The sequence below is a fragment of the Mustela nivalis genome, assembly GCF_964662115.1.
Source record: "Mustela nivalis genome assembly, chromosome: 8".
NCBI lineage: Eukaryota > Metazoa > Chordata > Mammalia > Carnivora > Mustelidae > Mustela > Mustela nivalis.
In genome coordinates, this window is record NC_139027.1 from 58,937,011 (window position 1) to 58,951,031 (window position 14,021).

General features: G+C 34.5%; 1 protein-coding gene and 1 long non-coding RNA gene across 21 annotated transcripts in view; one reads left to right on the forward strand and one right to left on the reverse strand.

Annotated features, from left to right (window-relative positions):
* Positions 1-14,021, forward strand: part of LOC309872503 — an 857,896-nt gene that overhangs the window by 608,454 nt on the left and 235,421 nt on the right. The window lies entirely within an intron of this gene.
* The window catches only part of EHBP1 (EH domain binding protein 1), a 348,209-nt gene that overhangs the window by 75,877 nt on the left and 258,311 nt on the right, over positions 1-14,021 (reverse strand). For all 20 annotated transcript variants that reach the window (XM_082746615.1, XM_082746623.1, XM_082746631.1 and 17 more), the window contains one exon: positions 12,244-12,387. In XM_082746615.1, coding sequence (XP_082602741.1) covers positions 12,244-12,387 — 144 coding nt within the window. The remainder of the gene's footprint in view (positions 1-12,243; positions 12,388-14,021) is intronic.

The window sequence follows — 14,021 nt, forward strand, 5'->3', positions numbered from 1 at the left end:
GCTAGGGGTTTTTGGCCACATAATAGAAAAGATGCTTGAGTTTTTTTCCTCTCCTAACAATGATGGTGTTTTGTGTGACTTTGAAGATATGCTAGCAAGCTAACAATATGTTTTCTAAGAAGTCTAGTAGTCATTGTTAAGATAGCAGACTTCAAATCAACTTAAATTTAGACATAATAGATAAACTATTATTTAAATCATAAGGAATAAAAACCACTGCCTTGTACAGAGGCATTTATACCAAACACAGAAGTACACTGGCATTCTTCTCCTATAAAATGCAACTGTAAAAAAGATTAGCTATACATTTAAAGTGTCTTACTGGTCTGAAACGGATTATGTACATTAAATCTGTCAATTGTGCTGGAGTAAGAAATAAGGAATACATTTTCATCTTAGTGTCCTGGGTATAGACACTCCAGCTCACATAGAGAATAAAAATCTCTAAATAAGACAAAGCTTTCACTCCATATACTATTAAAGGGTTAGATTTCTTTTTGTAATATTTGATGTTCTTTTAAAATTACAAATCCAAAGTTAACTACTTCTTCCTAGTAATAGAACTGATAATATGTGTAATTTGGAAAAATAAAATTTTAGCTTGACCTTAATTTTCAAGCTTAATTCCTAGAGGCTAACCATTTTGTTGTAACATAGCCAGTGTTCATAAACACAGAATATAATCTTATATCATACACATTTTTATGATGGTACATAATTAGAATACACATAAACATAAAAACTATGCGAAAAGTTTCTATCTTCAGGTATTACCAAAATGATGGTTAGTGTTTTTTACCAATTGGATGGTAACTGCTTCTTCTATTATCTGGAAAAGATCTCATGATCTTATCTAAATCTGCTACAATTATCAGAATGACAGACTAGTTCCATTAAAATCAATATTTTCCAATTAACATCAAAAGTACAAGGTTGATGTCCTACCTCTTCGCAGGAATGAAATACCTGTTAAAGGTTTAACTCACAGAAGAGCAGCTTGCATTCTTTTGGGTCTCACCAAATAAGCCTTTTAGATTCATTACGAAAGACCAAAAGGAAAAATAAAAAAGGTCACTGTATTTCTTTCTTTCTTTTTTTATTACTGGTCCTTACAGTTAACTAAAGACTGACCAAACTGAAAATCCTTTCCCATGTAGTTTTCCTTAGAGGATTCAAATATTCCTGCAAACCTTCTAGGACTTGCTAATACCTTGCAGTTTGATCCTATTACGCGAGGATGGGCTCCTAACCAATTGATTGTAGTGAGTCACTCATTATCCTTGCAGATTAAAATTCAGGAAAAAACTTTAAGTCTGTTTTATAACAATGTCATTCTTTTCTGATTTTTCTTTAAAAAAAAACAAAACAAAAAACTTCTGGGTCCCAACAAGTATCGGCAAACCATTTTCTTTTGCTACGTAATTTATAGCTCAAAAAACTAAAAACAAAACATATTTATAAATTAAAGACTTACCCCAATTCTTTTTAGACTTTTTACTTATAAAATAGATTTTATTCTTTCTTAAAAACATAAAGGTAATAATTAAACTTATATGGCATCATTCTTCTGATATGTTCAAAGTGCTTCACAAATATCCTAACAATTTCAAAGACTGTGAGCAGCAGGATTCTTGGAGTATACTGGCCCTAACCTTTAGCACATAACTGCAAACATCTCCTTCAGTGATCTACATAATTATACGAGCATTATTAAAAGTAATGGATTTATTAAGTTTATTTATTTATTTTTTTAAGATTTTATTTATTTATTTGTCATAGAGACAGAAGCGAGAGCAAGCACAGGCAGACAGAGTGGCAGGCAGAGGCAGAGGGAGAAGCAGGCTCGCTGCCAAGCAAGGAGCCCGATGTGGGACTCGATCCCAGGATGCTGGGATCATGACCTGAGCCGAAGGCAGCTGCTTAACCAACTGAGCCACCCAGGCGTCCCTATTAAGTTTATTTTTAAAAAAGCAATGAAAATGCGAAGTATCAAGCAAAAGAGACTGAAATAGACTAAATTGTTAAATTCTATTTGTGCATTTCTTGGGAAGAGAGTGTTTGGGGAAATAGAGTAATGAAAAATAATAGAAAAGCAATTTTTTTCTTAAAAAAAAGCTATTAGATTTTTCTCAGAGTGTGTTTAAATATACTTTTTAATGAAGGAAGCTCCTTTGGATTATATAATGGCTAGACTGTCAAACTTGCTAAACTCAAGTTGTACTTTGAAAAAAATTATTTTAAGTGCATATGAAAAACCATGAGCAAAACAAATATCATACCTAAAATCTGCATTAATCAAATGTAACATAAGAAAATCTTCACAGAAAAATAGGAATAGGAAGCAAAAAAATATTATTCATAGCGATTCAGAGCAATAAAATGTTTTCCATAGAAAAATTATTTCAGGAAAACACCTGAAAGAGGTTAAATGAACACCTAAAAAAACAGATGCACAAATGAATCATATCAACTACTAAGAGATTTAAATACAATATGTGCTAGCTTAGCAAGTTCTCATTAAAACATGCAATACAGGTCATGACAAAAATTAAGAAAAATTAAAAGGTTTATAATATCTGTGTTTGTGAGTTGCCATTTAAAATAAATTACAGCTTGACTCTTTCCTGAGTATAATTTAAGTAGAGTCTGTACACAAGGATCCACCAGATAATGTTACCAAGAGTTGTTTTCAGTGTCTTAGAAATTGCTTCCCAGCCTTCCAACCTAAAGCTATACTAATTTATACAAGAGGGAATGTATGGTAGAGTGGTGTGCTTCAAGGTGGAGTTGGGAGCTGAACTCTAATCAGAGGTCCCAGCATATGGGAAGGACAGATGTGTGTAAGGATTTGGTGCATACACGTCATAACAACAAAGAAAGGTATCACAATGTAGGATTCAAAAAAGGAAGAAATGGATGATATGGGGAACTTTAAGTTCCAAGGTGGCCAATGTCATCTCTATAACTAACTCAATAAACAGGGATGGACACTTTTCTGCTCACTGATAATCAATTCTGCTTTAAAGACTTACAGAGAGATATCTTCCCTGTTTACAAACCTTTATTACCAAGAAACTCCCTATAGATAACCCAGATTTTTCATGTTTAAGCTCATATTTTTATTAGTTGACACTGAGAAAATATAAAAAACAGCCTGTCTTTATTTCCTTCATTTATTCATTGAATAAATATTTACTTAAAACTTAGTGATAGGAATATCAGGTTTTTGTACTGTGAATAGCTCACAGCTGAGTGGGAGAAAGATGTGTAAATAGATAATGGTATGGGATAAATGCAATGAGGGAGATATGTACAGCATATTAGAAAAAGAGAAAGGAGAATAGCTTTACTGGAAGGCGTCATGATACAGATACTCCTAGAAGATGTATTTCAGTGGAAACTAACAAGGAAAGAGGGGCATTTCAGGGAGAGAACAGCCAATGCTTAATGCAGGAATTGAAAACTATGCAACATTCTCACTGCCGGCATCTTGGTAGATAGAGACTGTGGAGTGAGGGGCAGGGAGATGAGGATAGAAAGGGAGGGAAAATGATTTGCATGGACCTTTGTATAAGGCCATTTTGCGAAGGTGGGAAGTTTATTCTCTTGGTAAGCAGGAAGGAGTAACCAGAAAGATTTTAAGCTTTCCTATACTCAAATTAGTACTTACACTACTCCCCATTTTTCTCTTCTTTAATATTTTATAAGCCTGTCTTTCCATTTATGTAGATATTTGCTTTCAGGCCTTTATTTCTCTGAATGCTCTGTAAATTCTCACTTTCTCTCAGCTCAGAACTAGATAAAAAAGTCTTAAAAGGAGGTAACCTATACTCAGTACATGGACACTGTCCCACACTATATGCATCAGGTACTCCAACACCAATTATTTAAATAGCTCTTCTCATTCTTCTTGGTGTTATTCAGAAGGTCCTAGGTTACTTTTATAGAAATGAGTTGAGGGGTGTCTCAGTCTGTTAAGCAACCAACTCTTGATTTCAGCTCAGGTCATGATCTCAGGGTCATGAGATCAAGGCCCACATTGGGCTCGGCACTGGGCATGGAGCCTGCTTAAGATTGTCTCTCCCTCCCCCCACTCACTCATGTTCTCTCTCTTAAAAGAAAGAAGAAAAGAGAAGAGAAGAGAAGAGAAGAGAAAAGAAGAAGCAGAGTTTAGAAGGAGAAAAGACAGAATTTACTGACAAAGTCCTAAATCAGTGTGGAGTCATCTTCAGTATGGAACAGTAAACTCTTCAGTGAACTCTTAAAGATTTAAGGTCAATGTCTCATTTATTCAATACTTAAGGTCACTCCTGGGTACCACTTTTTTTTTAAACTCTTAGAAATTCTCAGGTAAACTAAGAACACAAAAAGGAATGGGTAGCAGCAGGTATCTCTCCCCTCCAGCAACTTGACTTTGAGTACAATGGTATATACATTATGATGGGCAAGATAATTTACAAAAAAATTTAAAATAAGAGCACTGTAAATTAAGGCACAAATTAAAACACATAAATAAGTGAAAACAGTAGCAGTGAGTTCACTAAATTAGAAGCCAGCTTTTTTTTTTTTCAGTTAGACCTTCTTTTTATTTACCAGAGGCCTTTTGATCTCTTCAGAGTGAAAGAGATGCTGACATTGAAGTGGGAAAGGCATTAGTCATGGTTCCCTTACCCCCTTCACCGTGGACACCTATTAATTTGAATGTCACACAAGAAAAAAAAAAATAAAGAATTTTGCTTTCATTTAAAAATGGAAAAACAGATTTAGAGAAATTAAGCATTTTCCAGTTTTAGTATCACTTAATTCACATTCAATTGCTCCAATGATGAAACTGAGCATTTTTCCTCTTTCTTTTGTGTCCCAAGTTGGCTATACTAGTTTTTGAAAATATGGACAGTATTGCCAAATAATTCTAATCTGTATGTACAAGAGTTATCAGAAGTTATATAGAAAATGATCAAATTAAGAAAACTATTATGTCCCTGGAAAATATATCGACCTGGCATCAAGCTGCATACTAAATTGAAAATCTAAAAAAGCAACAGGAAGGTCTAATTTCTGTATCTGTGCAACCAGACTGATCTGCCATTCTATATTCTTCTTTTTACATCATTTCATTAGTATAAGCTACAAGCCTCACAGAGTACCAAGTGTCAAAACTAGAGTAACAATCACAAAATACACTACCAACTTCATGAAATTTGATTCTCTTCATAAGACATCTACACAGGGCTTGGCTTATCTCAAAAATGAGCTACAGTAGCACACACAAGGAAGTTTTAAAACAGAATTTATTTTTTATTTTATTTTATTGGAACAGGTTTTGGAGGGGGAAAAGGAGAGAGGAACCCAATGTTGGGCTCAATCTCATGACCCTGAGATTATGACCTGAGCTGAAATCAAGAGTCAGATGCTTAACTGACTGAGCCAACCAGGCACCCCAACAGGAGTTTAAACTATAACTGAGAAGAGGCTGCAACACTATCTCCTATACCACATACTCTTGCTAAACCACAACTTGGACACTCCTCTCATTCAGTGGTGTGGGCCTATGTCTCTGGTACTTAAAACTGGGTAGAACTTTGTGTCTGCTTAGGCCACCAGTATAGCAAAGTGACGCAACATGACTTTTAAAGATAGATCAGAATGCCATGCATGTCTACCTTATTCTCCGGGAACATTTGCTCATAGACTCAGCCACCATGCTATGAGGAAGCTGCAACTAGCCCAAGTGGAGAGGAAACATGGAGAGGCTAGACCAACTGATGTCTAGCAGAGGTCCTCACCAAAACCCAGTCCCAGACACTGTGGAACAGAAATAAGCCATTCCCACAGTATCCTATTCTAATTCCTCAATCACAAATATGTGAGCATAACCAATGGCTATTTCATGCCAGTAAGATGAATTTTTTATGTAACAAAAGATAACCGGGGGCGCCTGGGTGGCTCAGTGGGTTGAGCCACTGCCTTCGGCTCAGGTCATGATCTCAGGGTCCTGGGATCGAGTCCCGCATCGGGCTCTCTGCTCAGCGGGGAGCCTGCTTCTCTCTCTCTCTTTCTGCCAGCCTCTCTACCTACCTATGATCTCTCTCTGTCAAATGAATAAATAAAATCTTAAAAAAAAAAAAAAAAAGATAACCGGAAAGAGGAATGGTAAAGAAAATATTTTGGGGACTGTTTAAAGCATGGTTTCATTTGCAATAGGATACAACCTTGGGTAAGTGGGAAACAAATGCAACAGAGTTACCAGTGTGGCATGTAGCCAGCTAACCATGCAGGAGGGAGCTGCTCTTTCTGGGAAAAACAAATACTATAACAATAAATGAACACAAGACAACCCAAGTCACATTGGTGGTAGTCCAAGAAACAATGAGATATTTTATGAGATACCATGACTATTACTCATCAATCACAAAGAGCAGTCATTGAGAAATTCTTGTCTTCTCAGTGTGAACAGGACTGCCATTTATTCCACACAGAGTCACAAGTTAGTATCATCAACTGTCAAAGTGAAGAGCTCTTACCACGTTTGTCTTCTTAACACACACATATACATACATTATCTTAGAAATACTGAAGTCAAGTTGGTTCGGGTACACTAAGAAAATAATGTGCCAAAAATACTTCTTTTGGGTACCAAAAATTTCCCTACCTTAAAATAATTATCTTAGCATGTCATATATTTTTTTAAAGATTTTATTTATTTATTTGACAGAGAGAAATCACAAGCAGATGGAGAGGCAGGCAGAGACAGAGAGAGAGGGAAGCAGGCTTCCCACTGAGCAGAGAGCCCGATGCGGGACTCGATCCCAAGACCCCGAGATCATGACCTGAGCCGAAGGCAGCGGCTTAACCCACTGAGCCACCCAGGCGCCCAGCATGTCATATTTTTATAACCTAAAGAATAAAAGGGAAAAAAATCCCATAAAAGCCATTCATTATACTACCCGCTAGAGATAAATACTGCTACTATTTTGATGATTTTCCTTTCTGTCCTTTTCAATGCATGTAAAAAAAGTCTCTATCATTTCAAAATGGAGTTTATATGCCATATATATTTTACAGACTTCTTTTTATACAAAAGGACATTGTGAGCATTCTCCCATGTCCTTTCAATATTCTTTAAAGACATTATTGTATAGATGTTTAAATGGCTAAATAACAAGTATATTTATGCTATAATTTATTTGATCATTCCTCTATTTTGCAAAATTACCATTTTTTTAGTTTTTGCTTTTACAAATAACATTGTGATGAAAACCTGCATACCGATCTTTGTTAATAGAATTCCTGGGTAAAGGGGAACGAACATTTCTTTCCAGAAAAGTGTGGCAAGTTACACGAGACCAGCAGTATAAAAGAGTCATCAATAAAACATCACCAGCATCATGTTTCTTAAAATCCAAGCTATATATTTTAGATATGGTAAGATGTCACAACACAGAATAAGAGATGTTTGGGGAGGGGCACTTGGGTGGCTCAGTGGGTTAAGCGGTTGCCTTCGGCTCAGGTCATTACACCAGGGTCCAGGAATCTAGCCCTACATCAGACTCCCTGCTCAGGAGAGAGCCTGCTTCTCCCTCTCCCTCTGCCTGCCACTCCACCTGCTTGTGCTCTCTCCCTCTGTCAAATAAATAAATAAAATCTTTAAAAAAAAAAAAAGATATCTTGGGGTGCCTGTCTCAGTCATAAGATCATGCAACTCCTGATATCGGGGTTGTGAGTTTGAATCTCATGTTGGGTGTAGAGTTTATGTAAAAATAAAATTTTAAAAAGAGAGAAATTTTAATAATTTCAATGTTGAATCCACACCAGTATAATTTAAATAAAAGTTTCAAAGTTTAACTTGAAAAATACAGAGTATAGATTACTGGTGCCTTAAACAAAAGAGATGACCCATAAAATATTTGTAAAAGTCTGAACCAAATGAAAAACTAAACACCATCTTTTTAAAAAGTCAGGATACTTGAATTCTAAGTAAGCCTCATGTGTCACTGTCTACAACCTTAGGTAAATTTAAACATTCTTTCCAAACTCATTTTCTTAATCTTAATATAAAAGATAAAACAATAGTATCTATTTCTATTTCACAAGGATGTCAGAAAAGTAAAGAAGAAGGAAATATAACACAATGTTTTAGAGACAAAGTCTCTGAAATCAAAAAGTCTAGGTTCAATTCTTGGCTCTGTTACTTTTAACAGTGTCACCATGGGCAATTCATTAATTTGTCAGTTTTCTCAACTGTAAAATAGGGATGATAACACTTAACTCATACAATTATTGTGGAGATTAAATGAGAAAATCTATGTTAAACCACTTAGAATCCTGCTTGATAAACAGCAAGTGCTCAGTAAACATTCAATGTTAATTATTTATATATGTAAAATTCACACATAGGTAAAGTAACTGGTTTTAAAAATCTACTTGGCCATTTAAATCATTTAAATAAAATAAAAATAAAATCTACTTGATCATTTAAATCTCAGGTATTCTGAATTTAAAATCAACACACTGGAACAATATAGAGCTATATTCATTCTCCGTGATTTTTAGAGCCTGAAATAATTATGAAACAAAGTTTATCACAAATAACATATAGCATCAACAAAATAAATTAAAAAAATTTTTTTTAATTTTTAAAAATTTTTTTAAGAGACAGGGAGAGAGAATCTTCAGCAGGCTCCACATCCAGCACTGAGCCCAATGACAGACTCAATCTCAGAACTCTGAGATCATGACCCAATAAGAAATCAAGAAATTGATGCTTAACTGACTGAGCCACCCAGGCATCCCCAAAATAACTTTCTTTTTAAAGGGATAATTCCTTTTGTGGTTCTTCACTTGACTGTATCCTTTTCATCCATCAAATCTTAGTTCAAATGCCCCCTCCTCAAATCACTCAAGCACTCACTTATTTAAATTATCCTCTACTAGGCCACACAGTTTTCACACTCTAGTTATTTATTATTATCTGTCTCTTCCCATCATAATATAAACTCCAAAATGGAAGAAGTTTAACCTTTTCTGTCACCATGAAAATACTTAGTTCAGACACTCAATAAATATCTGGCAAATGACCAACAAATCAATGATCTAACATATGGCTAGGCATCGAAAGAGTTGGCATAGAGGTTACGGAACTTCAAAGATGGCCCAGTAGATTTGGGTTTCTCATTTTTATCATGAACTACAGCTTAAAAATATGGTCTTTTTTGTTTGTTAAATATGTTTTATATCAAGATTGAAGAAGCACATATGTCCACATAACTAAAGGAAGTTTCAGACAAAAATACTATGCTTACTATATGTGATGAATTCTGAGATCTTTATCTGATTCTATTCTATTCCTTTTCATTAAAAATAAACTAATTACTGCAGGCCACTAAACTGCTTTTATATCATATTATTGTGTAAAAACTTGTCGTGTGAAAAACACTGCTCAAGGTCAGAGGTTATTAAGCTCGTACCTGAAAGGAAGGTTCAAACATGTGCATGGATAGGAAGAAATAAGTGTCTGATCACAGATGACAAAATCACCTATATAGAAAATCTGAAAGAATTGGGAAAAAAGAATCTCCTGGAACTAAAAAGCAATTATAGCAAGGCTGTAGGATATAAGGTTAATATTCAAAAGACATCTGCTTTCCTATATACCAGCAGTGAACAAGTGGAATTTGAAATTAAGAACAAAATCCATTCACATGAATGAAATCTAACAAAATATGTATAAGATCTATATAAGGAATATAAGGAAATCACAAAACTAAATAAATGAAGAGATATTCTATGTTAATCAGTAGGAACACTCAATTTGCAACAGACACATCTGATAAAAGGCTATATCCAAAATACACAAAGAACTACTGAAACTCAGCAATAAAAAAGCAACCAACCTGATCAAAAAATGGATCAGTGACCCTTATGGTCACCTCACCAAAGGAAGATTTACAGATTGCAATTATGCATATGAAAAGATGCTTCACATCATTTGTCATCAGGGAAATGTAAATTAAAACAATTAGATACCACTAAACACCTATTAGAATGGCCAATATCTGGAACACCGGCAACACTCAATGCTGAGTGAAGACGTGGAGCACCACAAGAACTCTCACACACTACTAGTGGGAATACAAGATGGGACAGAGATTTCAGAAGACAGTTTGGCAACTTCTTATGAAAGTAAACATACTCCTAGCAATCACACTCCTTGGTAATTACCCAAAGAAGTTAAAAACTTGTCTCCACACAAACACCTGCAAGTGAATGATTATAGCAGCTTTATTCATAATCATCCAAAACTGGAAGCAAACAAGTAGTCCTTTAGTAGGTGAATGCAAAAGCTGTGGTACATCCAGACAAGGGAATAGTATTCAGCACAAAAAGAAATGGATCTTTCTAGCAGTGAAAAACATGGAAGAACATTAAATGCATATTACTAGGTGAAGGAAGACAATCAGAAAAGGCTATAAACTCTATAATTCCAACTCTATGACCTTCTGAAAAAGGCAAAATTATAGAGACAGTGAAATTAGGTCGCAGGGCTTGGGAGTGGTGGAAGGTGCAATAAAAAATTCTTAGAAAATCTGTAATAATGGAAACATTTCATTACATATTTGTCCAACTCAAAGGATGTAAAATACCAAGAGGGAACCACAATGTAAGCTATGGACTTTGGGTGATTATGATGTGTCAGTGTCTAACAAATGTATCACTCTGATGTGGGATGTCATTAAGAGGAGAGGCCATGCATGTGTAGGTGCAGGGTATATATGGGAAATCTCTGTACCTTCCCCTCAATTCTGCTGTGAACTTAAAACTGCTCTGAAAAAATAAAATCTTAATTTAAAAAAAAAAAAAAAAGAGCATGCAGTTTTGTATATGTGAGTTTGATGGTAAGGCAGAATGTCATAATTTTCAGATTCATGAGGAATCTGTTCCCTTAAAATGTATTCATTATTATTTGTGAAGCACTACACAAAAATATATATAAAAATGTGGGGTTTTAAAATTTTTTATTTTTATTTATTTTTAAAAATTTTATTTATTTTGACAGGGAGAGAGCACAAGCAGGGTCAATGGCAGACAGAGGGAGAGGGAGAAGCAGGCTCCCAGCTGAGCAGGGAGCCCGATGTGCAGCCGGATGGGAACATGACCTGAGGTGAAGGCAGCCACTTAACTGACTGAGTCATCCAGGCACCTCTAAAAATGTGGTTTAATTTAGGGGTGGCAGTGTATGATAGAGAAGAGCACTAATTCTATAGTCTCAGAAAGCTCAAGTTCAAATCCTAGATTCATCATTTACTAATTCTGCAACTTTGTACAAATTATCTTACCTATCAGTCTCAGTTTTCTTATCTGGAAAGTAGTTGAACATCTATTTCATGGAGTTAAGTAAAATAAAAATTATATAAAACATCCATCATAGGGGCCCCTGGGTGGCTCAGTGGGTTAAGCCTCTGCCTTTGACTCAGGTCATGATTTCGGGGACCTGGGATCGAGCCCCACATCAGACTCTCTGCTCGGCAGGGAGCCTGCTTCCCCCTTCTGTCTCTGCCTGCCTCTCTGCCTACTTATGATCTCTGTCAAATAAATAAATAAAACCTTAAAAAAAGCCAAACAAAAAAAACCCCATCCATTATAGAGCCTGCATAAAATGGCAGCTATTCAATAAATGGTAGGCATCATTATTAGATTCTAATATTTCCAAAAAAAATTAACTTCCATAGCTAAAATATAATCTTAAAGAAAGTATAATTAAGTTACAAAATGTAAATTAATAAAAATAGATTATTCATGTGTATGTAGAAATTATATTCTAAAATCTGACTCTTCCTCACAGATGACACTGCTGTATAGAAATAATTACAACATGTTCTTCCAAGTATGAATTTATCAGCTCAATAAATATACCAAGTGAACCCCCTCACTCTGCTGCCTCATATTAAAAGTCTACAGAAAATGATTTAGCAAGAACAAACTGATGGTTCCCAGAGGGAAGGTGGGTAGGGAGATGGGTGAACTAGGTGATGGATTTATAAGTGTTCTTGTCATGATGAGCACCAGGTGATATATAGAATTGTTGAACCACTATATTGTACACCTAAGCTAATATAACACTGTACATTAACTAACTGAAATTAAAAACTTAAAAAAAGACTTAGCAAAAGTATAAATAAATTACTCCCCTCACCCCCATGATTGCAATTAACAATCTATGGCTTTTTAACCAATGTTCCTCACATCACTTAGCTGCCTGTTGCAGAGTGGTGTGGCTGTGTTGGTATTCTGTTTATTCCCCGCTTTTAAAGCTGCATCTCTTCTTGCTTGCTCAAGCAGAACTCTTGCTCTTTCTTTAAGTTCTTCTTGTCTTGATAACATTCGATGCTTAAAACCAAAAATACAGAATTAGGAACTCAAAAAAGCCCCATATAACCTATATTTATAGATTAATCAATGGTTTTGTTATCTGTCAAAATAACAGAGATCAGGAATAAGACTGTAGTTTTATAAGATTACTTAAAGAAAATATTAATGTTGACTAGAAACTATAGAACATCTTGACACACAGGAAGTATATCTTTACTACCTGACGCTGGATTACATTTAATTTCGATTTGTGTTAGAATATATTCCCATAAAATATAATGTCCATGTGTATATTACATACATTCTTCATATTTGCTAATCACAATATAACCTGGAAAAGACATCTAAAAAAATTTCATTTCTTATAGTTTTATAGGACTGATAATAAGGTATCTTCCAAATATATTTGTTGAAAGATATTAAACATTTGTGGCAATAATCCTTTAAATCCTTGACAATTAACATTTATAGAAAATTCAAAACTATCACATTTTGTTTAAAAAAAATAAGCCTGGTTTTCTCTAATGCTCACCTACCTTACAACAAAACAATTAACTACATCAGCAATGGAAGAGTATTTTCTTGGATTGATTTGTAATATTACAATATATTTTTGGGTAACAACAGGTAATGACCATCAATGGAAATCAGTTCTCAAATGATAACATTAATTCAAAGCACAAATATCCATAATGTTTATAGTTCAAATTCCTTTTTTCATCCAAAAAATAGCCAACTTCTGGCTTTAGATAGCTATTACTATTACTCTGATATTTGATTTCTTCCCTGTCATTGTATAGTTTTGATTCAATTGTAAGTAGCATTCATGGTGAAGGGAGAGGTAATAAACAGTAAACATATAACTTTATTTGGCCTAATGTGAAACTTAAAAAATTATTATATGATTTTTAGGTCTCATTGAGATTTTTATGTTTTAATATAACTTTTTTAAAACTCCTGCAGTCTCAAGCAAGGGAAGTTTTTTAAAAGTATGCAGTTCAGTGGTTTTTACTACATTCACAAGGTTGTGAACCATCAACACTATCTAATTCCAGAACATTTTCATCACCCAAGATTTTAAGAGGATTAAACAAAAATTCTTCACTTAATAGTTATAATTGAAATGTATAAGTGATAATGATAGACTTTTCGTCATGTGTATAGGACACAATAGAATAGGATTGGTGATTCTAGTTACAAATCAACACTTTATCTAAAACAGACCAGATTAATTAAAGGGAACACTGCAGTCAAGACATGTCTTGCAGTTAAGACATCAGGCTTGCAGTCAAGACATCAGGCTATTAATCCTTCTTCCACTAATAATAAGCAATGTAACACTGAACAGGTCACTTAAAAAGCTATACTGTATTTCCTTACATGACACTTAAGTACCTTGGAGTAAGAAAGACCTTGGTTCAAATACTAGATACAACACCTAATTGTGGACCTATTGCTCAATCTCTCTATACCTCAGTTTCCTCATTTGTAAAATGGGGATAAAATAGACTAACTCTCATAAGTATAAAGATTAAGTGAAATAGTGTAATGTACTGAGCACTAGAAAAATGTTAACTATTATTATATTTTTAAAAATATTTCAATTGCCTCATGTTTGAAATCCCACCAGCTCTAAAACTGGTAACTAGAAT